Source organism: Sturnus vulgaris, chromosome 5 (assembly GCF_052056855.1).
Source record: "Sturnus vulgaris isolate bStuVul1 chromosome 5, bStuVul1.hap1, whole genome shotgun sequence".
Taxonomy (NCBI): domain Eukaryota; kingdom Metazoa; phylum Chordata; class Aves; order Passeriformes; family Sturnidae; genus Sturnus; species Sturnus vulgaris.
This window is the reverse complement of record NC_142247.1, coordinates 25,030,918-25,057,367: the sequence shown is the minus strand read 5'-3', so window position 1 is coordinate 25,057,367 and position 26,450 is coordinate 25,030,918. Positions and strand designations below refer to the sequence as shown.

Below are 26,450 nucleotides of genomic sequence, written 5' to 3'. Positions count from 1 at the left end.
GCACATTTCAGTACCTTATTTACCTTCAAAAATTTTGGCTTTAAAACAAATGTAACATCTCTATGAAATGAATGAATGCCTTAATTTTGGGAAGGAACTTGAATGCATACTTTATGCAGTTTGGAGGTTTTTATTTTTTTAGAGACTGGGCTGTTAAAGATTTAATGCTCTCATTTGGCCTTTGTTTACATCTGTGTATGTCACCAGTATCTGTCTCATACCAATTTAGGAGACTGGCAAGGTAACAAGTGCAATTATGAAACATCAAGAAAGTATGGAGCAGTTGGAACATTATAGGTAAGCTCTGATTGTACAGGTGGAATGATTGTGAAAAGTATATAAGGTATATGGGCTTTGGAATTTCTACCATGCACCTTCTTTTATTTGTGCAGTTTAGCTGCACAAAAATCATAGTCCCGTTCTGAGCCACAGTGGGAACCTGTTTTCAGAACTGGGATTAGAGTTCAAATATTCTAGACTGGTTTTTTTTAATCTCTTGTATGTAACTTTCACTGGGCAGCACCTCATTAACTAGCTGAGTAAAACTGATTTCAGTGGAAAACATGAACAATTTCTGATTATTTTTGCATGGTTTCTAAAATCCCTTAACTCGTTTAAGTTCTGTAACTTTTGAGCAAACATAAACTGTGAATGCACACATAACCATGTGCTACTGTGGTAAATAACTGCTTAATTTATTGTGCTGGCTGCATCCTTCAAGCTCACTCAAGAAGCAGGCCTGCTGAGTGCATCACTTTCATGGTTCTAATGAAATACGAGTCTTACTTGGTTCAGATACCCTGTCTTGAAATACATTTTTCCCCAGAGAGCTGTTGAGTTCCTTCATTTGTTGCAGTGGGATCTTTCTGCTGATGGAATTACCATGACTGTGGATTGCAAACTAGGGAAAATGCTCTTCCCTGTCTCTTCTCCAACATGCTCCTGTAGAGCATGGTCCCTCCAGGCCTTGCATGGTAGCCTCTGCACTGTCACTGTTCCTCCTCTTTCACACCCTGAGCTTGTTTTTTTTTCAAAGACTCTCTTTTCCTTTCTTCACTGTCGTATTATTTGATTAGCAGGAGGGGGTAGCTGGCCTGGATCCATGTTAGGAGTAATTAAGTTTACATTTATGCATTTGCGCTTCTTGCAGAGTGAATGTGAACTGACGGGAATCTTTCACAAAAGAAACTCCAGCATATCCTAGAATCCTCTCTTCTAGGATGCTTGCTTCAAATACCAGCCCCTCTGATTGCTCCAGTCCTTCCTTGAGGTTCATTCTGCTTTTTTCATTTAAATAAATTCATACTGCTTCTCACTTGTGCTGTCAGTCTCTTTGCCCTCAAGAAATAGGTTTGTACTCCATCTGTGCAGAGCACTCACACATTAATTGGTAAGAGCAGTTACAGTTTGGGGCTAAAACGGATTTTAAAAGTTGTAGTTTTCTGATGACTTTGGAGGGTTATGCTTAAATCTGAGGTCTCTGTTTATCCTACAGGATATACAGACAGTCTGAAGATCAGAACGGAATAACTATGCCCTTACATAAAATACTACCTGTACTTACTGTGCCTTTTCTGAATTCATTTGGGTGTCATGATGGCTTCTAAAGATGTTTCCTGTAGGCACGAGATCACACAGACTTTTAATGCAGAGTTTTTCTGTTAAAATTAACCCTGTAGTCTTGTTTCAAAGGACCACCTCCCCTTTAAACAGAAACCTTATTGACAGTTCTTCACTTCTTTGGTAGGTATTTCCAGATAGCTCACTGCCTGTCTGATGAGACCAGTTTTAGTCAAATTGTTCTTTCTTGACATCATGGATATGTGTCAGGTCTTTTGTTATAGGTTATCACCTATCACTGTTTTCCCCACCTTGGAAGTTTTCTTTAGAACTGAAGCTGTTTATCTGTGCCAGGGCCAAAAGTGTGCACAGGCTCTTGGCAAAGCTCCTCTGTAGCTGTGGCCCTTCTGGGGAATACTTGCTTTCCTCAAGAAACAAGGTGCAGGTAAGCCAAGCATACCCTAGTTGTGCACCCAGCCTATATAGTTACTGGGAATTTCTTGTGTATTGCTGAAGCATGAATAAAGTGAAAATCTTGTAATAAATCCCCCAGGTATGATCAAATTGCAATTACTACCAAGAATACTGAGAGTAACTCCCATTTTGTTCCACGGGATAGTTGGCTTGGAGCTGTCCATGCCAGAGAAATATTGACACTTCCACGGTATTTATTTAAAAACATTTATTTGACTTTCCTCTACAGTTAAAAAGATACCTGTTAATAAAATTCAGTAGATTACCAACAGAATATTTTCTTCAAAGCTTAAGGCATAACAGTCTAGTGTTTCATATAAGTGTTAGACTTGAGAGGCTGGACTTTATTTCTGTAAATACTTCCCAATAGCAAAAATTTTTGTTCCACATTGACTGATTTAGAAGGCAGATTTTGACAGTCTGGTTTTTGTCAACTAGCAGAAGATGCATTCTCTTGCTGTTTTTATTCTCTTAAAGATGAGAAGACAGCACTTCTTCCCACTTGCTGTCTTCCATTGTTTTATTGGATTCTCTCAGATCCTTTCCAGTAATTTTTTCAATTAGGATTTTGTCCCTGAATTGTTGTTTTCTGCTATCTTTAAAAATAAAGTCCAGAATCATGTAAGGGCTGGAGGGTGGGAGGGAAGCTGTGGATGTGTTGAGCCTTTTGAGAAATAAAAAATCTGCCTTATTAATAGTAAAACCTTGGAAGAAATAAAATCATGGGAATCCGGGTACTTCTAAGAATCTCTTCTCTGTCACACACCCCCTCCTCTAATGGTCAGCTGGTTTTCTGCAGTGTAATATTCCATACTGGTATGTTTTCATCTTTTAAACTCATAGTGAGAAACACCATCTCGATGCCGGGTTCTCCCATTAGCTACAGTGGCACGTACAAGACAAGACTCTGCTTCTGTTCATGCCTTATAGCTGTAAGTAGGTATTCATGGGTTTTTAAAAATGAGATAGGAGTCAGCTCTCCAGTGTAAATAATTGCCTCTCTATAACTTGTGGAGAAATATTCCATGTACCTGAGAGGAATGCATTGGAAGAGAAATGTTCAGTCTGCAAGCCCTTGTGATTTATCTCCACTAACCTTGTCAGTCCCATCAGGTACACACTGTCCTGTCTTTCAACTTACTCTGATTTTACTTTGTATAAAATTTGCATTCACTCATAAATTTTGCATAGGTTCGTCTTCTCTTTTTGACTCCATGGGGTGGCACATCTTGAGCTCTTGAAACGTTGAGTCGAGCAAACGATGTCCCAAGTGCTTCATTTGTTCTCCTTATGTCTGGCATTCAATTGTTGTCTTTATCAGCTGGTACTTACATGGTTACAGCAGGTTTTTATCACTGCAAGTGGAACTGACAAGTAGTTTTTGGTTGTGCAACTCAGGAGCCCGAGGAAAATTCCTGCTGTCTTTTGTCAACCACCTCTGCCCCAAAAACGGCTTTTCAACATCAGAACTGCATTAATAAAATGTTTATTTAGCACCTTTCAGGTTGAAGAATCCAAAAGCACTTTACAAATAACTACACACATCGTCACTGAAATGCATCCAAGCAGAAAATCAGCAAACTCACTGCATACATTTCAAAAAGAATGGACCATGGCCAGCTGCTCAGCCAGAAAGCAAAGTTGAGGTTCAAATGACCTGTCACAAACAGGGATCGGATTTGGGGTTGGCTTTTAAGGTCTCCTCTGAAAAACCGACACAGTAAAGCTGCATTCAAGCCAATTTAGCCACCTCAGGAAACTGAAGATTGGCATCAGCCCTGCCAGGATTAGAGTCTGTGGTGCCAGGGAGTCTGGCCTAATCCTAACCTGACATTTAGATGACTAAACCATCCCCTCAAGGTAGAGGACATACCCAGTAAGTTCAAGTTGCAAGTATATAGTAACACAGTGCTGTTTTTTCATCCAGAATTCAGCTGTTTATACATAAACATCCCACATGTACAGTCTCTGCCTCCTTGCAAGCACCAGGCATCAGTTTACAGACCTGTAACTTTTCCAGCTTTGGGGGAAGGGGAAATACGACCTTCAGAGCTTGAGTAGCTGCAATACTCTTTCCAGGGAAGTAGTAGAAGGCACTTGGCACAGCTGAACAAAGCACCTGGAAATTATTGGGAATGTTCCTCATTCCCTGGGAGGACAGAGATTACCTGCACTCTTTCCAGCTATAATTTTGACAGTTCATAAGAATTGTAGGCCAAATAAATTCTGAACAATGTCTCCTTTTCTACAGAAGTGCTCTCAAAATGCTGGAAACATCTCATGAACATGCACAGCCCAGTTCCTCCCTGTTGCAACTTGACGGAAGAACTTGGGCATAAATGTGTAAATGTGGCTTTGTTACTCTGAACTACATCTCCTGGCTGTAACATGGATTATGTTTTCCACTTCAGCAAAGGAAAATTATAAGGCTATTTTTATACAATTTGAAAGCACTTAATACAAAGTTACATTAATACACTGCATCATATGGCCTATTTGTGGAGAAAATACTGAAATACTACCATAGGGCTGTTCAATACTAGTTTTTTTCTTTCAACTTTTTATCTTAATACTAAAAAATATATAAATCATTTACATGACTTTATGCAAAAGAAGGCACAGCCGGTTATAGTTTACACAAGCGCAATGCGTAATATGCAGGAAAAGGGATTAAAAAGAAGCTTCACATCCCTATTAGATACATTGTTGTGATCCATTAAGAAAAGTACTTCATCAACAACAGAAGTGTTCAACACTTGAGAGCTATGATATAAAAAAATTATAATTCATTTAATGCATAACAGATTTATATATACTTTTATGTATAAACACTGTTGAAAAATGCTAACATAATAAAAGTAGATTATCCATGTAATGAAAAGTGCAAACCAAAGTAATAAAGGGTTTCACAATGTCCTTCTCATGACACAGGAAAAACTAGACCATAGGAATGAAGTGTTAAATCCACCAATACATCCTTGGTGTGGTGAGGCATCATCAGGATTTCTGAGCATTTGGAGAAAGCAGTACTGGTGAAGAGGCTCTGTCCAGACTGGGGAGTGGCACTGGTATGTGACCATTTAGCAGAGTTGGAAACTGTAAGAGGCCAAAAGGTAAAAATTACTCTTTATGTCAAAACTTTCAGCCCAAGAAGCACGTGGATTTAGCACTCAGAAACTACAAACTAGCTACACTGTTCAGCATGCAAAGCAGAATGTGCTGTCATTTATTGTCGCCTGCTGCTTCAGAAGTACTGTGCAGAATTGTACTGTCTAATACACAAGTTGTATATTCCTAGTTTGTGATGGCATCGTGACTGCACCTCACCTGCAGTGGTGGGTATTGACTGGTTCTTAATATATGACTTGAGAAAAAGTGAAGCAAGTAGGTGGAATAAACTTGCTGCAGCATGAGGCAGGGATTATCCCAGTGGTAGATACTGATCTGGCCTCGAGGCCCAGCTCCATGAGCTGTGCTGGGTTTCTGTTGGCTTGAGGGAGATAGAGCTGAACAACTTCAAGCACCTGGTGTATTTTTACCCCTGATCAGATCAGTCCTTGGACAGCCAAGTGTGGTGCAACCACGCCCTCCACATGCATACAATAACGTGCTCCTGACAAGTTTCCTCTTCCCCTCAGGTGGCAGCTGGTGATACCTGTCTTCCACCACTTGTGCAAAGCCAGGCCGAGCAGCGCGGTGCTGCAGGGGGTGTGGCACCATGCTCCTGGTGTGGCCCAAACTGGCTGATAGCTCTGCTTTAACCACGCCAAACCTCAGGAAATGCTTCCATCACTTCTGCCAAGATGCATTAAAGCACAGAACGTGATTACAGGCTCTTCCCTGGGTATGCATGGAGTGTGGGCAGGCAGCCTGAGGAGAGCTCTACCCTGACGCCTACACTGGCTGACCCATCAGTTCTCGGTGGGCTTGGCCAGCATTCACCTGTGGTTTTCGTTTCCTATTTGCTGTTAAAATGTTAAAATGTTTGTGCTTTACAACTTGTCATTGTGGCCTTTGCTTGAATCCAAACATCATGTATAAGGCCCTCTGGGTCTCTCAGAAGGGAAAGCCAAGGCCACTCCTCACTTCCCCCCGGGAATGGCCAGCATGTATCCATACAGGCTCATTCCAGGTCTCAGCGCAGGCACTTCTCAGATGAAATACCTGGCTGTTTCTAACCATATGTACAAAACTAGGGTCCAGTAGGGATTAATGAGTTTATCTGAAACACAAATAAGGAGCCCTGAGCTCCATGTGCAGCTGGAGGAAGAAAGACTTGACTATCCCAGTGCAGGCAGTACCTGAGCAACTACTTGAGCTAAAGCCCAGCGCTGGATTTGGGCAGTCAGCCTTCTTTGAAGGTTCAGAGACTAACACAGGGTCCCTATCCAGCAGTAGCCTTCTCCTCTGTTAGTGCTGGCCCTCCACAGCAGGCAGGGTGTTCATTCCAGGGGTGTCCTAGCACCTTCAGCTGTGTTGGCTATTAGGTTCCTTGCTAATCAGCAGATCAACATAATTTCTTCTGTGATTTAATCAATCAGCTGTTTTGCAGTGGTTACTGCTGGAGCTGCAAATACCATCCCCACTATCTTCTTCCTGAGGCTTAGGCAAATTGTGCAGCTGAGTGCTGTGGCCATTGTGGGTTATTTAATAACTTGTATTTACCACATCTCTATAAAACATTGAGAATTTGACTCTGCCAAGGAGAGTGGGCACAGTGCTGCCTTTCTGCTGTTACACACGGCGAGGTCATGCTCAGAGGTATGTCCTTGGTTGAGGACACAAAGATAATTGGCAGAACTGGAAATGGAGCCTCTGGGTTCAGAGAGCCTTGTTGTTCTGAGTGAGAAGTAGCTCATTAGGACAAAAGGATAAACGTACACCCACCTCACTGGGTGAGACCCCAGCTGTCTTGGTTTTCCCAGAGTCCATGTTCCAGCCCTCTCCTGGCTGGTCACTGACTGGTCTGCACTCTCTTCCTGCAGCTCTGTGAGCTCTATTACCTGCTGTCTCTGGGGTCCAGCATTTCTATCACTTTCCTTCAAACAGTATGTGTGTCCTTTCCACAGCAGACACTGGCCTGTAGGTTCTGACTGTGCTGCCAAGGATTGGAAGAGGGTACAAGTAAGTAGGCCTCTCTTTAAAGTGCCTGTTGGTGCCTGTGTTTTCTTGATCTCTTTGAAAAGCTCCAGATTGATGTGAGGAGATGTTCCCACAATGTCTCTTCCATATGTGTGCATTTAGCAATGAAACCTGTGCCTTGGGAAGACCTACCTGGAACAGAGTGTTTGGTCCCTGCAGCCTGGCAGGACTCAGAGGAGCAACAGGACTGAGGCTGCTCCAGAAGTGAATGCTGGATAGCAGCGGGCTGGGGGTCAGCAATAATCCACTGGGGGTCTGCAAGACAAAAAACACACCATGATGCACAGCTCAGAGTTACAGCTCCATGAAGCACTCACCACCCCTAAAGCCTTACACAGCATCCACTGGCTCTATTTTCCAATGAATTCAGATACACAGCATGGTCAGCAGCAGTGGCCCATCCAGCCCTGCATCCTGTCTCTGGATAACTGCACATTTAATATTCCTTCATATGCAAATTTATTTAATTTCTGTTTGCTTAATGAGATGCACAGTTATTGTTTATTTGAACCACGCTCAAGCAACTGTGTAACATACAGAATAATACCATGTGTGCCCCAGTGCCTGCCACCACCACCCAGTCTCCTTCAGAATCAGTTTTTACCTTTTGAAGGGCAGCTTTGACCTGACTTCCTTGAATTCCTTGACCTGACTGCAGCTTTTGAAGCATTTTTTGTGTGTGGAGCTGAAAGAGTCACTGCTGGCCTTTGATGTTTACTCCCCTGATGGTGCCTCTTTGTAATGGAAGTTCAAGAAGCTGGCAATGCATGGGGCTGAGCAGGGAGAGACAGGTGTATGGGCTCAGTGCCCAGGGGAACAGCAGAGAGCACCGCTAATTGTTTGAAAAAAACCAAAATGACAAGAATTTAGAACCCAAGGCTTTTCCTAACTCAGAGGTGCCTTCTTCCAGTGCTATGGTGCACAAGAATTGCTGGGATTACCCTTAGCATTCTTAAAGCACAATTGGAGGGGAGATAGAGCACATGCAAATCTTAATTCAAATGAAGAATTAAGTGAATTATTCTGTATCCAGAATAACTTCTATCATGCCAAAAAAAGAACATGTGACAGTTTTGAAAAAAGTATTTGGCATAATGAGTTAATGTCACAGTAATCTTGATGCCAATTATCAAAATCAGTCCTATTTAGCAAAGCACTTAATGGAATTTGAGTACACACTTAGCAAGCAAGCATGTGCTTTGCTGTGTCAAACAACTGCCTGAGTGCTCTGCTGAACTGCAGAACTCTGCATCCTTTTGTCCAGAGTTTAAAATATGCAAAGAGAAGACAGAAGATAGAGTACCTGCATCTCCCTGTAGTAACCAGGAGGTCATGTATTCTGGTGCTCCCCACCAGGCCAGAAATTCAAACTCTCACATAGGCAATTGCAGCCAGGGGTCTCCCTTAGCAGCTGCTGACACCAGGGCCCATCACACCTGCTCTCTGCCAGAAGCAGGCTCACACAGGCACTGCCACGGCTCATGTGCATTTCGAGTGTCACAGACTCATCTGCCAGCAGTGCCCGAGGCATGGGCTGCGGTGTCTGGGGCTCTGTGCGGGCACACGGGAACACAGAGCTGCTGTGACATGCTTGCACTGCAGTTTACAACAGGGTCAAAGTTAGTTTGGCACCAGCAGAAGAGATGGGAAAGACAAGGAGCAGCAAACATTAAAGTTATCCTGGTGACCTCGAAAGGCTGTTTAATACAAAGACCTTGGCTGCTCTTGAATGGTTTTGCTAAGGAATCTCAGATGAAGTGGGGTTCGTGGAGAAATGTGCAGGGAAAGGATCCTGCCACCTTTCTTGTGCTGAAGAAGGTGGATCAGAAATACCAAACCCCATGGAAGAAACCATGTTTGTCCCAAGGAGTAATAAACCTGTGGTATCACTGGGAAAGCAAAAGGTGTTAATCCAGTAAATCAGCAGGTCACAGGAGTACCAGTCAGGGTTGGGATATATCTGCATGCCAACAAAAGGCGAAAAGAGTGGGTGGAGGCCTGGCAAGGAGAAGACCTCAGTCTTGATCTCATCAAGTGAAAGATCTTGTCAAAAAAAACCAACCAAACAAAAAAACCCAGTTAACAAGCAGGCACTTGTCAAGAGTCCTTTACAAACACTCTCTTCCCAGGACCATGGTGCTTTCATGGGGAAGTCAGCAGCACCAGCAAGAGCCTCTTTCCTGTGCCACATTTCAAACTGATGCTCCATTGGCAGGCGGCTACTGGTGGAGATTTATGACACTGACAACACTGAATTAGGTCAGGCTAAATACTCAGATCTACTTACAGAAGAGCCTACTAACCTTAAAACCAAAGATGTAAGTAGCTAGACACAGTAACATTCAACTAAGGACACAGTACTGTGGCAACTCCAGTGAGCAGCCTCCATTCTTTATTTTTCCTCTAAGAAGCTGCAGATATCCAGAACTCAAAATGCAGTTCTTGAGGGGTCTTCTGAAAACAATGAGGAAAACTTGGAGGTGTTTATTCCTACGTAGATGCAGCCAAAGCAAGTCTTCAGACACACCTGAAAAACTGAGTTGCCCTCCATTCATCTCTGGAAGCATGCTAACATGCCTAAAACAGTGCTAAGCAAAGCTCATATCCTTTGATGAGCAGAGCACTAATGTCTGCAAGTTCTGCCAGAACCAAGAGCCAGCCAAAGCAAGCCTCTCAATCTGTTTAATATTTAATGCAAAAAGAGCACAGGGCCTCCCAGGATTGTTCTCAGTATTGCCATCAGCCAAGCATCAAAACCACCAGAGGAAACCTAAGTGTAAACACCACCACAGGACAGGCTATCCCTAAATTACACGTGGAAATTGATGTGTCACTTCATTTTCTGCCCACATGCAGGCATACATCTGGTATTAGATATGAAACCATTGGGAAGTCCCTACTTTTAAAATGTCATTGTAATCTAAGCACAGGAGCAGTTCAAGTAGAAATAATTCACTGAACAGAGAGGATTATGTTAAGCAATGATGCTCATGGCTCCTAACTTCTGTGACAGTGTGTGTAAGTACAATCTTGTCACTTCTAGCTGTTAGAGAGCAAGTGCTGTCACACATACATTTCTGTTCTAAAATGGATGGTGTGTATCATGTGCCCTTTCACAGCGTTCCACCTGAGGGTATTACTCATGATTAGCAGGTACAGTGGAAAGCCTTTCAAATTTCAAAGATATCCTCTCAGGCACCAGGACCTTCTCAGAAGGTACATCACTCTTGGAGCAGGCATCCTGTTCTGCACCTGCCCCTGGCAGCAGGTGTTTCACACTGGGATCTGATAAATCAGAGAACGTTTGAGATACAATGCATGTTCTTCCTTGGATAATGGGATGAACAGATTTCCAGTCTAAATCATGGCCTTAGTTATTTTGCATTGTGATATTACGGTTATCTGAATACAGCTGCTAGGTAGTTTTCATTTTATATTCACTAGGACACATGTTTAGGATGCAGGGTGCTTCTTGTCCACACTAGAAAAAGAAGGCTAAAGGAGAGATAAAAGCTATATTGCTGTATAGCCAAAGTTTAACTAACTAGACCTGGGAACTACCCTACACGGATGCCATATGCCTTTTCTGTGATAGGACAACCTGTAAAAAAGATTTGTGATGGCTTTAAGTTGGATAACACTCATCACAGCCTTAGCTATCCCTCCTGCTGCAGCAGTGCCACAGTCCTCAACATAATTCCCTTCTACATCTTTCAGGGCAGTAAGTACACCAGTTTATAGGTGCATGGGAAGGTTAAATATTCAAAGAAATAATTACAAAATGAGGAAACAAATCTATGAAATACTATGCTTTGGAGCAACATCAGATTAAAGTGGGTTTGAAATAACTCACACTGTCATTGTGTCTAGCTCTCATCTGATGTTGTCAGATTTGCTCTCTAAAAAAAAATACTGTGGTTATACCACAGTTAGAGGTTATAAGTTTGTCAATGCATCTCAGTTTTGGTTTGCCACACTTCTGTTCTTCCTGCCAAACATAATTTCACTTAAAGGCTTTATGATGTCAAAAATCACAGGAGTCAGCCCACAAACTGCTCTTTATTGGTGACACAACTTTGTATTGGGATAATTTTATTCTTGGATGTTTTTTGTCTAATTTTGAGGTGGTATTGTAAGATAAAACTCACCAATGAGTATACTGAGTCATATCTATATGATTTTCCTCTTCTGCTCTGAACCTCTAGGCTTTTTTTCATAGACTAGCTTGAAAATGAGAACTCGCTATTGACATTACCAAAAATATGTTCTTAAAAAGAACAAAATAACCTTCTGGTTATTCAGTAGGTCTGTGCTGAAGGGAAGCTCTGGCAAGTACTCTGTGAATTTGTACAACTTTGGAAATTGAAACTGACTTCAGAACATGTCTTAGAAACCACTTAATTCGCTCTGTATTCAGAAATTAACAAAAAGGTCACACTGTTTGAATGATGCAACATCTAGCAGAGAAATCTAACCAAGCATCCCACATGCTCAAGTTGTGACCTACAAAACCCCTGTGGTTTTCTTTTTGGCTTTTTCCTGTTTGTTTTGAAGATCTGGAGGCTGGTTTGAACTGATAAAAAATTCACTAATGGCTGCCCATCTCCTTATTCTTTGAGGCAGTCTGTGAACTGTGATGGCTTTTCCCACATTCAATTAGGAACAAACCCCAGGAGAAACCTACTTTCCACCCCTTGTTCAGAGCACTGCTGTGTTTCCCTCCTTCCCATACATTGGGGTTTTTTTCCCATCAGGTGGTGACAGACCCACAGAACTAACACTAACACTCTTGGCCACATGGAGGGAATGCCTGGAGACAGGCAGGTCTTACCTGTGCAGTGAAGAAAGCTGGAGTCAGGGATCCTGAAGGAAGCGCGGGGCTGTTGAGGGCGATGGAACCGATGTCGGTGCTGGAGAGAATCATAGGTGGGGCAGAGATTTCCAAGCCTTTGGGTTTTTTAGCCTTTGGGGGAAGAGATGGGGATTTGGCCTTGGAGCCTGAGGACAGGTTCAGAGGCTCAAGGGAATCTGAGTCGTGGCAACTGGAGTCAAGGAAGAAGCTCCTGTGTTCTGTAGGGAGGGGTGAGGTGGGAGACAGAGATGGTGACCTGGAGGAGGATGATGATGGAGATGAAATGCTGGCACTGTTGGGTAGCATTAAGGAAGATATTTTAGCTGATACTGAAGAGTTGAGGAAAGCAGAGGCAGCTGCTGTTTCAGAAGTAGAAGGCAACGACACCATGGGCCTCGTAACTTGTTTGTCTGTTTTGTTTGTCACAAATCTGATAACAGTCCGGACTTCGTCAACTGGTGTGTTTCCTTCTGACTTCTCCAGTTTTTCTGTTTTGATTGTCTTGTAAGGGTCTGGCTGGTTCTGCAGAGAGTTGATAGTGAAAGAGGAGTACAGGCCAGAGTGGATATATTCATTACGGCTTGTGCTTTTCAGTGCTGACAAGCTGTGCTTGTGCTGATCCCTGCTCTCCGAAGGCATCTTACAGTCGCTGTCCTGCAGCAAAAGGCTCTCTCTGCTGATTTCCACAGCATGTGGATCCATTTTTAAAATCTCAGGAAAGGAGACAAACTTGTATACAAATTTTTGTCCGATCACTTTCTTGATGATGTTCTGCAAATACAAAGAAGGTGCTAAAAAGATCCGCATTTCAGAGGCACCCAGTACTGCAAACACAAAGGCAGGGGACACTGCTCCCTCATCAAGCTATGCATGTCATTTTGTGGGGCCCCAAATGCTGATCACTCTGGGCTTATTCCAATACCTCTCTCTGCTCAGCCAGGGAGTCCACTCCTGGCTCCTCATGCTTTCCAACAAAACCACCATCACTTGGTGACAAAGACTTACTGGTGACCTGTTTGACTTCTGCTTCCTCTGAAGCAGCTTGGGAATATTCTTTTTCCAGTAAAAGCAATTCTGCTGCCTTGTGGATTCGAGCCATGCTACCACTTGCATTCCACAATAAGGGCAAACTCTTTCATTCATGCCTCCTAAAACTGACACCAACTACCCTGAGGATGAAGTACTCTCAGAATGTCTGCAAGGAACAAAACCACCTCAGCCTCCTGGCCCCAGTTGTTTACCCTCTATTCCTTACCACATAAGGGAAGGATTGAGCTAAACTTACAGTGACTTTTGTCTTTCTGTCAATGATCATGAACTTATGTCTGTGAAAAATGCAACCCCTTGCAGGGGCTGGAAAAGTACTTGTGTCCTGCAATATCCCCTGTACCATCTCCAGGCCTGCATTAGGCTAAGGAAGCTCACTGGTGCAGACACAAGGTTCACATCAGTCTAAACTGACTATGGAAATTAATTACTGAAAAAGTCCCAAACCTCTCAAAGGTTTGTAGAACCATTTATTTTTTTCTCGAAGTGTCCCCTTTCTGTAAAGAACGGATTCCTTTTGAGACTTTTTATGAGCATCTTGTTTCTAGTCCTAGAGCTCCTCCTGCAAACCCAGGTTGGCTGCCTGCTCTAACACAATTCCCAAGGATATGTGAGCTCCTCCACAAAGGCACTTTATGGCACAGGCCTGGCCTAGGGACTGGAACCTTCACCACCCTAAGCCAAGTGCTGCAGAACAAAAGAAGAAGTATGTATTGAGATTTCCATGCTAATTTCTCTCTTCTTGAAACCCCTGGTGGAGAGTTCGTTAAGTTGCCTCTGAAAAACCCTTTCCAAGAGGCTTCCCTTTAGTCCAGCACATCTGCTGCACCTCCAGCTGGTATTGTGCAGACATCTGCTTTGCTGTACATATGGTGATGTAAATATTTACAAATTTCCTAAAAATCGAATTGTTTTTTCATTCTACCACGGCTTCTGACTCCAATAGTGGAAACATTTGTTAAACTGACTGAAAATGAAAAAGAAAATTAAGGAAAAGAATCATCTTTCTCTATATATAGACAACACGTAGTGCTGGGTGCTTGTAGTGCCTGCACTGCACCTTGTTCAGTCACACAAGCAAGGATCATTTTGTGAAAGAAGAATCTGCACTTGGCTATTAGAACCTCTTCTGTCTTTCAGCTGAGCTACTGCACTCTGAAATTCAGCTGTCTGAATGTCATTTAGGCACCTTCTTGAATATAAAACTAACCCTATAAAGAACCCTGGGATGCTGCTTTGCATCACAGGTCAGGAGCTGTGGCACAAATAGAGAATGTTGTTTCCCAAGCTGATAACCTGTAGCAAAGAGAAGAATTAAATTCAGCAAGTTGAGACTAAAGGCACAAGCTGCTCTCTTCCATGCTGAATTGTACACACATCTACCCACCTGGCAGATGCTGCAGTGTCTTTTTTTGCCCTCTGAAGGTTCAGGACAAACAGCCCACAGAATCTTTATCTGCATGAGGTTTAATTCCCATGGCTTTGGGCTTGGCCTAGATTTTTTTTTTTCACTGCTAATTAGGTGCAATATTGGATGATTGCACTTTTTCTGCACTCTCAATATTACATGCTTTTTCCAAAGAGCAAAACCTCCAAACTACTCACATATGAAGCAAAATGCATCCCAACTGGATTTTTGTTTTCTTTCTTTAATATATATTTTTAAATTCAAAATAATGCCTTCCCTCTGCTCCTGGCAACTTTGAATTATTGTTAAATCAAGCACTAGCAACTGAGATCCTCCTTGGAAAATGTGACTCCCAGCAGAAAAGCTTAAATGTTTTTAAGGATTGCACTTTTACACTGATGCAGGTTTGAAATGGGGGAACATTACTATAAAAAGCAACTGAATGGACTGGTGAGTTTATACTTCCTTTGTTATTATTAAATACAGTTATATTTTAAGAATGTTGCAGTGCTGCTCCTCCAACTCTGCCAGCCTGCAGCTAAGGCCCACTTAACGAGGGCTGGAGATGAAAAGATTCAAAGTGCAGATCCCTCAAGCACTTTGCAGGCTTCTCTTAAATGTGTAGCCTGAGGAAATCTCCACCAGTGTGCAAGAGAAAATAAGGACACAAATTAATGAAGTGCCTCGGAAAGGCAGCAACTTTTCCATATTTTTTGGACAAATAATTGAGGGTAAAAAGCAGCATATTTTTGCTGCTCAGTGATCTGTCAGAACCATTCTGAGTTATGATAGTTCAAACCACAGAAGACAGTGACAGGCACCACAACAAGCAGTTTGAAAGGGCAAAGAATTGTGCCTTCCTGCATCTGTGGGAAGACTAGACCACTTGCTTGGTAGCAGTACAGAAGGTGTACGTGAATATTTTGCCCAATTTTATTGTTGTTGTTTGAATTTTCTATGTAAATTCCCTCATGAACAGGCTTGCAATGTGTGCTAGTGGCTGCTGGCCAGGGCTGCAGGGAGTGAAGGTAGGACTGCTAGGTCCATGCAGCTGCTACAGAGAAGAAATGAGCAACTGGGACAGGAGCAGGGGCTCCAGTCCAACAGCTTAAAAACCAAAATCTGATCAATAGACAGCACTCTGTGACACTCAGAGAGCAGGCAGCAGGCAGTGCCCCTCTTCTGCTGGCTTCTTGAACACTTCACACTTCCCCTCCTCTGTCCCTGGTGTACAAAACAGTGACTAGAGCAAACGTGCCCACCCCACCCTGCTGAGAAGGAAAGCTGCTGATGCAGCCGGGCAGAGCAGTGCCTGCTCCAGCACACTGGCCGTGCTAGGGAACTCAGGCTCACACACCCCAGCACTTCAGGAACTCGCTTTATGAGCCCTTCCAAAACCAGCCTCACCTGAGAGCTCTGAATCACCAGCTGCAGGGATGGGTCTCCTCTGCTCCTGTCCTCCACAGAGCAGCTGGCTGAGCTGGATGCCAAAGGCTCGGTGGACTGGTTCTCCACACAGCTTAAACTAGACTATACTGGGGAGGGGTTGTGTCAGCTATACATATGCACTACTGAAATCTATCATTGTGTTTTATTTTTATCAGCTCTGACTCCTACTCTGTGTTAGAGCCATTTAGAGCAAATGTGTAACTATACTACCAGGGTGACTGAAGGATTTTAGTGGCTTGGCCCAAACCTGTTAGCTAGCAAGTTTGTTGGCTGCAGGAGCCACTTGGGAGACTGAGCTGGGAAATGGGATCCACTTCCTAGTCAAACTTCAGACTAATGAGGGATCTCAGGAGCAGGAAGACCATTTTTCTCTCTTTACAGGAAGTGACCTATAATCAAGATGCTTGAGATCTCGAAATTTATGACAGAGCAGAATGAACTTGAGTGTAGGTACTAAACATCCTTGGTCAGAAAAGAAGAAAGAAGAGAGCTGTAGCTGCTCCTAAGTCTCACTTGGATGTGTTGCAAGTTCCCTGGCTCAAAGAGTCCTGAGGGGTGCAACACGTGTAGGAACACAGGTTATGAATTCCTCCCAGAGCTCTATCCAGGCTGCTTCCAGCTATTGGGATCCTTACCCAGACAGAGGGCTGCTCACACTCCATGTCTGAAGTACATATGCTGGCAGGAGGTACCTGTGGCAGGATGGTTTGCTCTGAAAAATGGGAGTGTGTCCACATCAGCATGTGCAGGCAGGCAGATTCTGCTAGCATCACAGGTTATGCAGTTATGTTTATTATATTGTGTGTGTAGAAGGCAGATTTTGTAACATTTTTGATGCAGGCACAGGTGCTACTACACTGTTCACCTGTACTGATCTTTGGAAGATCAAGGCTCCCATTTAGCTGGATTTCAGTCTTCACTCACCTCCATCTGGAAGATAAAGGCTATTTCTCTGGCTGGCACTTATGACCAGGTTCTTCACTCTTTCTGCTGCAGTTCACTGGACATCCCTTTCCTCTCACATCAAACATGAACTATTTTATGTGTCTTTTTGAGGCAGGTGTTCTTGGGTTTTCTTCTCTACCTATTACCTCTTACTGAGTATCAAATCCTTTACTCACATCTTTCCATAGGAATACCACTACATTAGCAGTTATGCCATTTCAGCCAAGCACTTTCTTGACTTTCACAAATTGCTCTTGGATGAAGCTCCTTCCAGTTTACTATAAAGGTACTTTCCCCTTAAAGTATTTCTTTGTAACACCTCTTACCTGCACCACTACATAATGTATAGCTGGTACTGCAGCACAATCACACTGCTATTGTTTCATTGTAGGATTCTAGTTCCTCTGAGGTGTCTTAGGAGAATACCTTCTCAAAAGTAAAATAACAGTTTTCATTATCACTTTATACCCTGAAGTTCAGAAAGCACTCAAGCAAGGGACTCTCACCCAAAACAATTCTTCAATGCTTCCATCCACACTTGGACATTAAAAATACGAACTAGTAACCAGGTTACTGGGTCTGACCTGTTATGGGAGGGAGTGAATGCACTGGCACCTCTGAATCCTCAGAGCACCTGAGAAGCCCTGCCCCTGCACTGCAATAAGCAAAAAGCAGCCCATATTATTTTAACACTATAAATCATACTGCCAAGCCATCTAAACAAGTGGGCAGCCATTAATTGAAATTTAAACTGAAACAGGCTGAATAGCACTCACTAAGTAAAGCCTCGGGCCACACACTGTTCAGAGAGGATGCAAAAATATTGAATAGCTGCTTATCACAACAGTATGTGACTGTATAATTAAAGATGCAGCATAACTCACGCAAACATTAGGGTTACCCAGGGAACTGTGATTCTTTTATTTCCCAACTTCTGAGGACTTGCTTCCGCAACTGCTACATCCTATTAATGTCAGTATCGGCATGTAATTTCCTGGATTCACCCTCCTTCCCTCAATTAAAAAAAAAACTCATGGGAAAACTCACTAGCTTCTCTCTTGTGGTGTCATCTTGAAATATTCATAGGGACTTTCAGTAGTCTTGAAACCCCTGGTGACTTCCAAAAGATATGTGCCATTACAGCTACCATAAAAACAAAATAACTGGGTAACTTGAGGGAAAAAAAGAAACTTATTAACCCTACTTTGAAAGGTATTTTAATTCAAGCTAAAGTGCTCTGTGTGGGAATAGTGCTGAAGCATTTCCTTGCCTGAAAGCATTAAAGAGATTTCTGACCAGCAAAAGTGTGTGACATGATGGACACAGAGTGTAGGATGCCCTTCCTCTGTGCTGTCTTTCATCTGTGCTGCTGCTCTGTTGAGGCAATAGGGGAAATGCATTAAATAAAAATAAAGAGTGGGTGGGGGGGAAGAATTTGGGGAACAAATGAAATAGGAAATGGAGTCTTCAGATTATCTACAAACCTTTAGCAACTATAATCATGGCAGCAAATTACAATCAAGACATGCCATACTCTACATTTCCTGGGGTGCTTTTTATGTGAATTTAACATAAATCTAGCCATCAGCCTCAACAGCATGTCATGCTTGCTTTCAAAGCCAGGCTAAGGAACTTGTCCTAATTGTGTTATTTTTCTCCAGTACTGGAATTAATTTACTTTTAAGTTCATATGAATCAGATGATGAATTTTAACAAGCCAGTGTTCCCCCCAAGCGAAAGGCAGAGCTCATAAAACCCCATTTATCCAGCAATCAGGTTATATTTCTCCATGGTGAATAATTTCAAAGATAGACCATGAAACATTAGTTCAGTGTCAACTGTATGCAATAAAAGCAGAGGGCAGTCCAAGAAAGGAAGGTCCAGCCCGTGTGCTACCGTAATTTGCAAAAAATCAATGACCCTTATCTCAAACTCACATGTTGCCAGATCACTTAGATTATGGGTAGAGAAATCCCTGTCAATAATTCCATAGTGCAAATGAAGTCTTGTCCAGAGTTCTGCCTCATCTTTCCTGCAGCCACTCCCCCATCTGCAGCTCAGTGCTTGTCTCATTTGTTCAGTGTGCATCCCACTTGCCCCAGGACCCCCAGCTACCAGCACATCCATCATTGCACACAAGTAGGGACGGGACAAGGATCTCAGAAGGCTCCTTAAGGCTACCTCAGAGTCTAGACTGCTTTTGGGTTTATCTCACAAATTGGTGAATGGTCTAACGGAAAAGAGCATTCAAGTCTGAGAGAGGCTCTTTCACCTCCCCAGTCCTTCCCCTTTTATTCTGCAGGGGGGAAGGAAGAATGTCAAGGAGCCTTTCCTCCCTTTTTTGACTTCTTCCTTTCTGTGCTATGCAGTATAGACTGAACTGAAGGCAGAGGAAGCATTTAGGACTGAACTCACTGCTAAGCACACCCTGCCACTCCACAAGGATCTGCTATCTTATGCCATTGTCTCTCACACTTCAAAACCTGCAGCAAGTTGCTCTGTCCCTCTGCACTCTCCCAATAATCCACCTTTCTCCCCTGTCCGGGAACCTACAGGACACAAAACACTATACCCAGGGTGAGAAGCTCCCACTGTTTCATTCTAAAAGAGTTACTCTTTCCATTTAAATAGAAATAGACATAGGTTTGGGTTGGGGTTCAAGCCCTGATTGCAGTACATGGGGAATAGAGAACTTATCCTTCTTTCCATCTAGGAGTTGTGACCTCCATTGGACTGCAGAACACCTGAGAAAACGGCCAAAATCCTTGTGCCACACTTAGATAAAAGTGTCAGACAGAAGACCAGCTCTACAAACAGCAAGCAGTCAGTCGCCTCAGCCAGAGCCCTGATGGAGAAATACAGCCACTCTGGCAGATGCTGCTTGAGCAGAGACAAAACAGATAACAAAGGTGTGTGTGTGCTGGGGACAGGGACTGAAAACAGAACAGGGGTTAAAAAAAATGGTTATGGAATAAAAGAAGCAAGAGAGTCTCAGGTAAGGAGCCATTATATTCCATTACTTCAAAGAGATCAGAGACATCTCAAAGCATAAGTGCTACAAATATCTTGTTCCTTGTTTTTAAGCAATGTCTCTTCAGTCACTAACAGCATATTTGGGTTCTGCCTGGCTATGCTGTTCATGCACCAGCAAGCACTCTGTCTCCATTGATCCCAGTCAAGTTTATAACCAGAGGGGCTGGAGTCATATAATGAAGCAAGCTTCCCCATGCTGAGCAGAAGCCTTTTTAGCACTTAGTGAAGGGGATTCATCACACACCAACTGCTTGGAACAGCCACTGTACTGTCCTCACTGAATCCTTTTGTGCCTTCTCAGTCAGGCCACTTCTGAAACATATTAAGTGGGAAAATCTGACTTCTAGTGGACAAAACACTAACACCTCTAAATCTTAAACTAAAATTTCTTTTCAGGAGAAGGAGCCCCTGTGGATCATGAAAAGTTCAATCATCCAAATGTTCATTGCTAATTTGCAGTCAACATGGTTTTTGATCGCTGTGTTAAGATTGATTGTATAGCATTGTGCCCTGCAAGAATTAGTGCACTACAAATAATACATGATGACAGTACTGTAAGGTCAGTCCAGAAACAGTATCTACTTTCCTCTGCCTTGTGCAGGCAGCAAACATGCCCTAATTGTGCTGAACACTGGCATTACTCACTGCATACTCTCATCTCACCCCCTTTTCTGAAAATCAAGATGAAAACAGGCCACTAAGCATGGCTATGAAATTTTCCTTTTTAATATACAAAATGTGTAACAGTCTTTGTTATTAATATGTAATCTTCAAGAATATAGGAAATAGTAAAATCTAGTACATATCTTATATGTACTTATATCTAGTATATATCTTATTGAGAAACATCCATTTAAGGAGAACTGATCCTGAGAAGATTTAATATTGATTAGTAAAAACAATAAAAAATTCATCAAAAAAAGGGTGCAGAAACAATTGGGAAACGGCTTGAATTTATTGGAGTCTAAAATTGAGACATGTGAATATGTAAGATTTGTGTTCTACAATATTTGTATAGTTGTGTTCTACAATCTTTTCCTTCTAGTATCTTGACTAGCTAGAATTTCTGAGTAGCTTCCACAGAGAGGAGAAATATTAACTGGTAGCATTTCTATTTTCTTAGTCTGCATGAGAATAACAAAATTTACCTTGTCATAATAGTATCTGAGCGCCCGGCTCAGCTTGTCATAATTCATATTAGTTTTGTTTTTTCTGAGTCCCCACAGCTTAGCCACTTCTTCTGCCTTGAGTAGCTTGAATTCGCCATCATTAGACGTCCAGCAAATGAGGTGTTCATGTTTCTGGTCTAGCAGCAACTGCAAAAGGAACTGCCACAGTGTGATTGCACTCTCCATACCTACAAGGGACAAAGGAGAGCAACAGTGTGAAAAACATTTGGGAGCAGGTGTTCCACCCAACACTCATTTCAGTAATGAGCTCTGTGCAGGAGTCATCCTACATAATTGAGAAAAGGAAGCTACTACATCATTCACAAACAAACATCCACAAGAGGTCTTCCACTGCTTTTCCAGTATTTTTCCCACTGCTGTTCTCTGAAGGGACACATAAAATAGAGGAAGTATTTAGAAAAGCACTGCCCACAAAGTTCACATTATACAAGGTCACCACCAGTTGGCGTCTTCCATTCATTGTAAGCAATCACTCTTCAAAGGATCATATAAGGAGGGGAGAAAATTACTTAATATGACTATCCACTGAAATGATATTAAAAACCTGTTGTTTACTGTCAGGAGGAGTACACTGGACTTGTTTGGATATGTCACTGTGGAAAAGGGGAGGACGAGGGAAGACCAGAGCAATTGCCTTTGATTACAGACCAGAAGCTACATCCCTTCCCCCTCCCACCAGCAGACAGCCTTTGACTATTTTATTTGTTCCAAACAGGGCTGAAATTACTCTTCCTGATTCTGTCTGCCAATTCAAATAGCTCAAAAGATATTCTTTATTTTTAAGAAAACCTGGAAGGTCAGTACACTTAAACACAGTAAAGTAAGTGATGTTTACCCTGAGCCCCTCTTTAACAGGGATCTTTTCTTTCATTATCATATGTACTACTGAGAATTAGGAATATTTTTAACAGTGCCTGAGTCTCACATCTGAGGTTATTTTAATATTTTTTAATCTGCTAAAGGCTGTTTGAGTATTGTTTTCCTCTGCTAACTGCCTGTGCTACTGAGCCCTCCCTAGAACAAACCTTTTGTACAGGCACTGCAGTAAAAGGATAAACTGAAGGCTGGCTATATTCCAACTTAGCACAGGTATATACACAACTTAAAAATTGGGATCATTATCGCTGCTAACAGCTTATCATTTTAATGAAGATGCAGCTAAAATTGACCTTTTAAACTACAGAATCATTAAATGAGATTTTCACCCACTTTCAAAAACATTCCCAGCCTTAGCACGTTAACACTGGATCAAATAATTTTTTACTGGTCTCTCCTGATTCTTAACTTGGATATGTTATGTCACACAGATTTATTGCTGGTATTGATTAATTTACTGTGGTGCTAATGGGGCTAATTATTACCTAACTTCCCTCTGCGCATGAAACAATGGGTATTTTTGTCTTTACCTAGACAAGCTCACGATTTTGAGCGCCCTCGTTCATTTTGTTTCCCCAATACATTATTGTTTGTGCCCTAGATGACATGGACAGGATGCCAGGCTTGCTGCTTCCCTGGATGTGCGCACCACAAGAGGGCACAAGACTTCCATCTATCCCCGGCAGGGCACAGGACAGCCGGAGGCTGCGGGAACAGCTGCCTCCGGGTCTGCCCCAGCGTGAAGGAAATCACCGTCCATAAGGTATAAAGAAAAATAAATTGCATGAGCTTCACTAGTGTAAAAGTAAGTTAATGCTGCTAGAGAACGGCGTCAATAGTTTTAAGGAAAAAAAGGATTTGGAGCTATGTTTTGGTCCGAATAATTTCTAAGTACACTGGCCAAACAAGGGTTGGCAGAATTAATGACGATTTTACTATCTTTTCAAAATCCTCACTTCTCTAATTGACTGAGAGTCCCATCTGAATGACAAATACAAAACCACTGATGCTCAGCTGAGTGACACTGTAACTACCCAGCACTTTCAAAGGTCATTTGAGGCTCCTCGGACTATTAGGGATCCTGGAAACAGAACAGCCTATATGGAAGGTTTGGCACTTTCAAACGTTTGCATTTGCTTCATTGCCATTTTATACAAATCATTTTCCACATATAATAAGGCAAGAAGAAAATTCATAGCCAGGATTAAATATACTTGACAGTTGCTCACTCTAAAGCCTTTAAAAGTTCCTTTAAACTACACCCTCTTTGCAGATATTAGCATCTTTATCAGATTATTTATCTGTAACTTCATAGGTAATAAGGTGTCCCTATTATTCTGGTATCATAAAGATACAGATACACATCATATATGTGTATCTTTTCTAATAATTGTAAGTTTTGGAATTTACGTTGCTAAAAAGGTGCGTTTATATACAATCATATTCCCCTTAAATAATCCTATTTTCTGTACATCACATATTTAGTAGCCATACCCTGCATAATTTCAGCTTGCATCATACAACTCTTCCTAACAGGAAATCACAAACAGAAATTTTGTTGCTCTGGAAATTTCTAAGTAATGTATAAATATCTTTCTTCAAAATTGGACTAGAATGTGTCATATGCTACAATGACCTGTCAGAAGAACTTCAGCTGAGGAAAGTAAAGAGGGATGAGAATTATAGAAGTACCAATACAAACTTCACCACCATATCATCACCCAAAACAGAGACACAGTTCTCTCATCCAGATCTTAAACTACACGATCAGCAATCATGGCTCTGAAGAGAGGTTAGGTGGAACTGAACTCAAAGTGAAGAACATTTTGCAGCAGCCTGCTCCATCCCCATTCACCTCTCACAGGGTAATCTACAGCCAGCTTTTTACTACACTTTCCATTATGAACCTGTTTGCTGATGCTTATCATCTGTAAAATGTAAACAGTTTTGGATTCCATTTTATCTACTGAGTGTGGCACTCAAGGTGACTCAACCACAGGCATAATGTAAAATGCATGAACAGCACAAGCCTGGGTGAGAGAATCCTACAGGAATACTCACTGCACAAACTATGTCCAGGTGAGCAGGGAGAAGTGACTCCCATTGGGTTATTACATAAAAGGTTACTGCCACCTTTTTGGAAGTGGCTCAGTTATTCCAGCTGAGATCCATGGATAAACTCTGGGGGTCACTTCAGATGCTGGACCCAGGGCAGATGGCTGTGCTGGGATTAGATTTAGGCAGCTCCTCACAACCCTGTCTTGCCTGACCATCAACTCTCCCAAGCATGTGGCCCTGAACAGGCTTTATAAGGGACCTCTGTACCTCAGACTTCAGCACCAATGTGCTCAGTTGGTACATGCATAAATCTTCTACTGGTATGACCCAAGTCTGCCCCTACAGAAATGAGATTAAAACAGCTCAATGCTGCATTGTGCTTCATCCCTCCATCTGCCACTGTGTTCTGTATAAAGCTTCCCATATTGCTCATACAACAACTGTATGTATGACTCCTACATGAGGTAAATCATGCCAATTACATTTTTAGCTGATCATTAATTGTATGGTCCTGCTCTTCTAACCACAAAACTGGAGGTGTTCAGGTCTGAGTTGCACTGAACATTTACAGCTGTAACTACCTACAACACAAGTCTTAGTCTGTGTGGTGAAGTAAAATCTCAGATTTCTTCAATTTGGTAAATTGTAAAATGTGATTTGCAGGGGAATAGCTGTAGCAGGATGTTCTGCCTGGACTCCTCTCTGAGAAGGAGTCTGGAAATCAAAGGGGTCCCTTCTGCACCCTGTGATTCAGAGGGAAGGCTTCTCTCATAAACTGTCTGAAGCTCCCATTCTGCCCATGGCAAATTCCTATTCTGCCCACAACAATAGTAAAAATCTAAGGTTCTGCAGTGACAGGGTTTTTAAACTGATACAAAATATTTAATTTCCAAACAGGCCAGCAGAAGTATTAACCTGCCTTTCTCTATGGGAACTGTTTTGGATTCCACAAGGCACTAACTGTCCCCTTGGGAGGACAGAATGACCACACAGGGCTTAACTTGTGCCTCATTTGAGTGGTCAAGCAAGAGAAGCACAACAGATATGTTTGATTTATTAGAAGACATGCAATTCAACCAAAAATCTGGTACCTGTATTAAAAGTCATAATAAAATTATGACTGTGAGGAGTTGGAGATCTTCGGAAAACATTGTATTTAGTTTATATATTTTCTAATTCTTTTTAATTTTTACTGACTCAAAGGGAATTCAGTGTCTTGCCTTACTCTGACAGAAAGGGTAGTTAGGATGTGGTCACTTCCTACAGTGACCACATTTCATTCAACTCTTTATTAATATTAAATAGTAATAATAAATATTCCTCTAATTCCTCTTAAATATTCCTCTTACTGTGCTCAGTACAAGATTTGAAAGCAGGGCAATAAATAATACCTGGAACCACACACTGAATTACATGGGATAGCAGAAAAAATAGGTTTAAAAACCCCGTATTTAGATAGTGATGCATATCAATAGGACAGAATGAGAAACAAAACCTATGTTAGAAACACATATCCTGTGTCATGGAAAGCCTAATCAAAATTCATACAGACAAAAGAGTCGATTTTTTAATCCATTCATTCTGACATATCTGATTTTGCTATCTTACCATTTTTTAAATATTTATACAATTCATTTGACAGTCAAAGACGCTTTCTAAGCCATGAAACAAAATTTGCTAGTTTGACCTGACCTAGATAGCCTAGTAATTTTGCTTTGTGATCACTTCCACTATTGCTTATGCAAATAATCATGGGCATAGTTAGAAGGAATTATAATTGGAAATGCTGTGTTAGAAAGCAAAATGGCATTTCAGGACTGAGTTTTCTGAAAATCCATTTCTCTGGCAGCTGTGACAGGGAACCACACTGACACCATCTGCATTAGCAATTTACATTCCTTGCAATGTGCTTCCCCCCATACAAACCCTAGCAACTGCATGATCAGTGTGATACAACATGCTCTCCATGCTCCAAATTTTAAGTTTAGGCCTGATGCCAGAAGGTGGCAAATCAGAGTATCTGTGCTGCTAATTCTGCTTCTATTTCAATCAAACTGAGGGACTAACAGAAATACCTAAACTTGGAGCAGCAGCAGAGTCAACACCATAAACTCTCCCTGAACAGGATAATGGAAATGGACAGAGACATCCATAGAGCAAAGTGACTCAACAGATGATATTCCTGTAAAGGGTCTACCCAAATTCCTCACTTAGGCAAGGGCCTACATGCCAAATACTCTCTCTCCCTTTAGCATATGAACACTAGTTTCAACCAGCATGAAAAAAACCACTAGGAAAACATTATGCAAGTTACCCTAGAAATAGTTAAGATGTGATAATAAATGTGCTGATGAGCTGCATAGGCTTTTTCTTTTTTTAACGAGACAATGCATATGAAATTCCATGTGATAAAACA

General features: G+C 42.0%; 1 protein-coding gene across 2 annotated transcripts in view; it reads right to left on the bottom strand.

Annotated features, from left to right (window-relative positions):
• Positions 1-3,504: 3,504 nt before the first annotated feature.
• The window catches only part of ELK3 (ETS transcription factor ELK3), a 34,987-nt gene continuing 12,041 nt past the window's right edge, over positions 3,505-26,450 (bottom strand). The window contains exons 2-5 of one of the 2 annotated variants that reach the window (XM_014889511.2): positions 21,059-21,267; positions 12,008-12,799; positions 7,309-7,431; positions 3,505-5,130 (exon numbers count right to left, since the gene is read on the bottom strand). In XM_014889511.2, the coding sequence (XP_014744997.1) occupies positions 5,032-5,130; positions 7,309-7,431; positions 12,008-12,799; positions 21,059-21,265 (1,221 nt within the window). In that variant the 5' untranslated portion in view covers positions 21,266-21,267 and the 3' untranslated portion in view covers positions 3,505-5,031. Of the gene's footprint in view, positions 5,131-7,308; positions 7,432-12,007; positions 12,800-16,567; positions 16,794-21,058; positions 21,268-26,450 lie in introns of those variants that run through there. The other variant, XM_088165082.1, reaches the window with a different exon arrangement.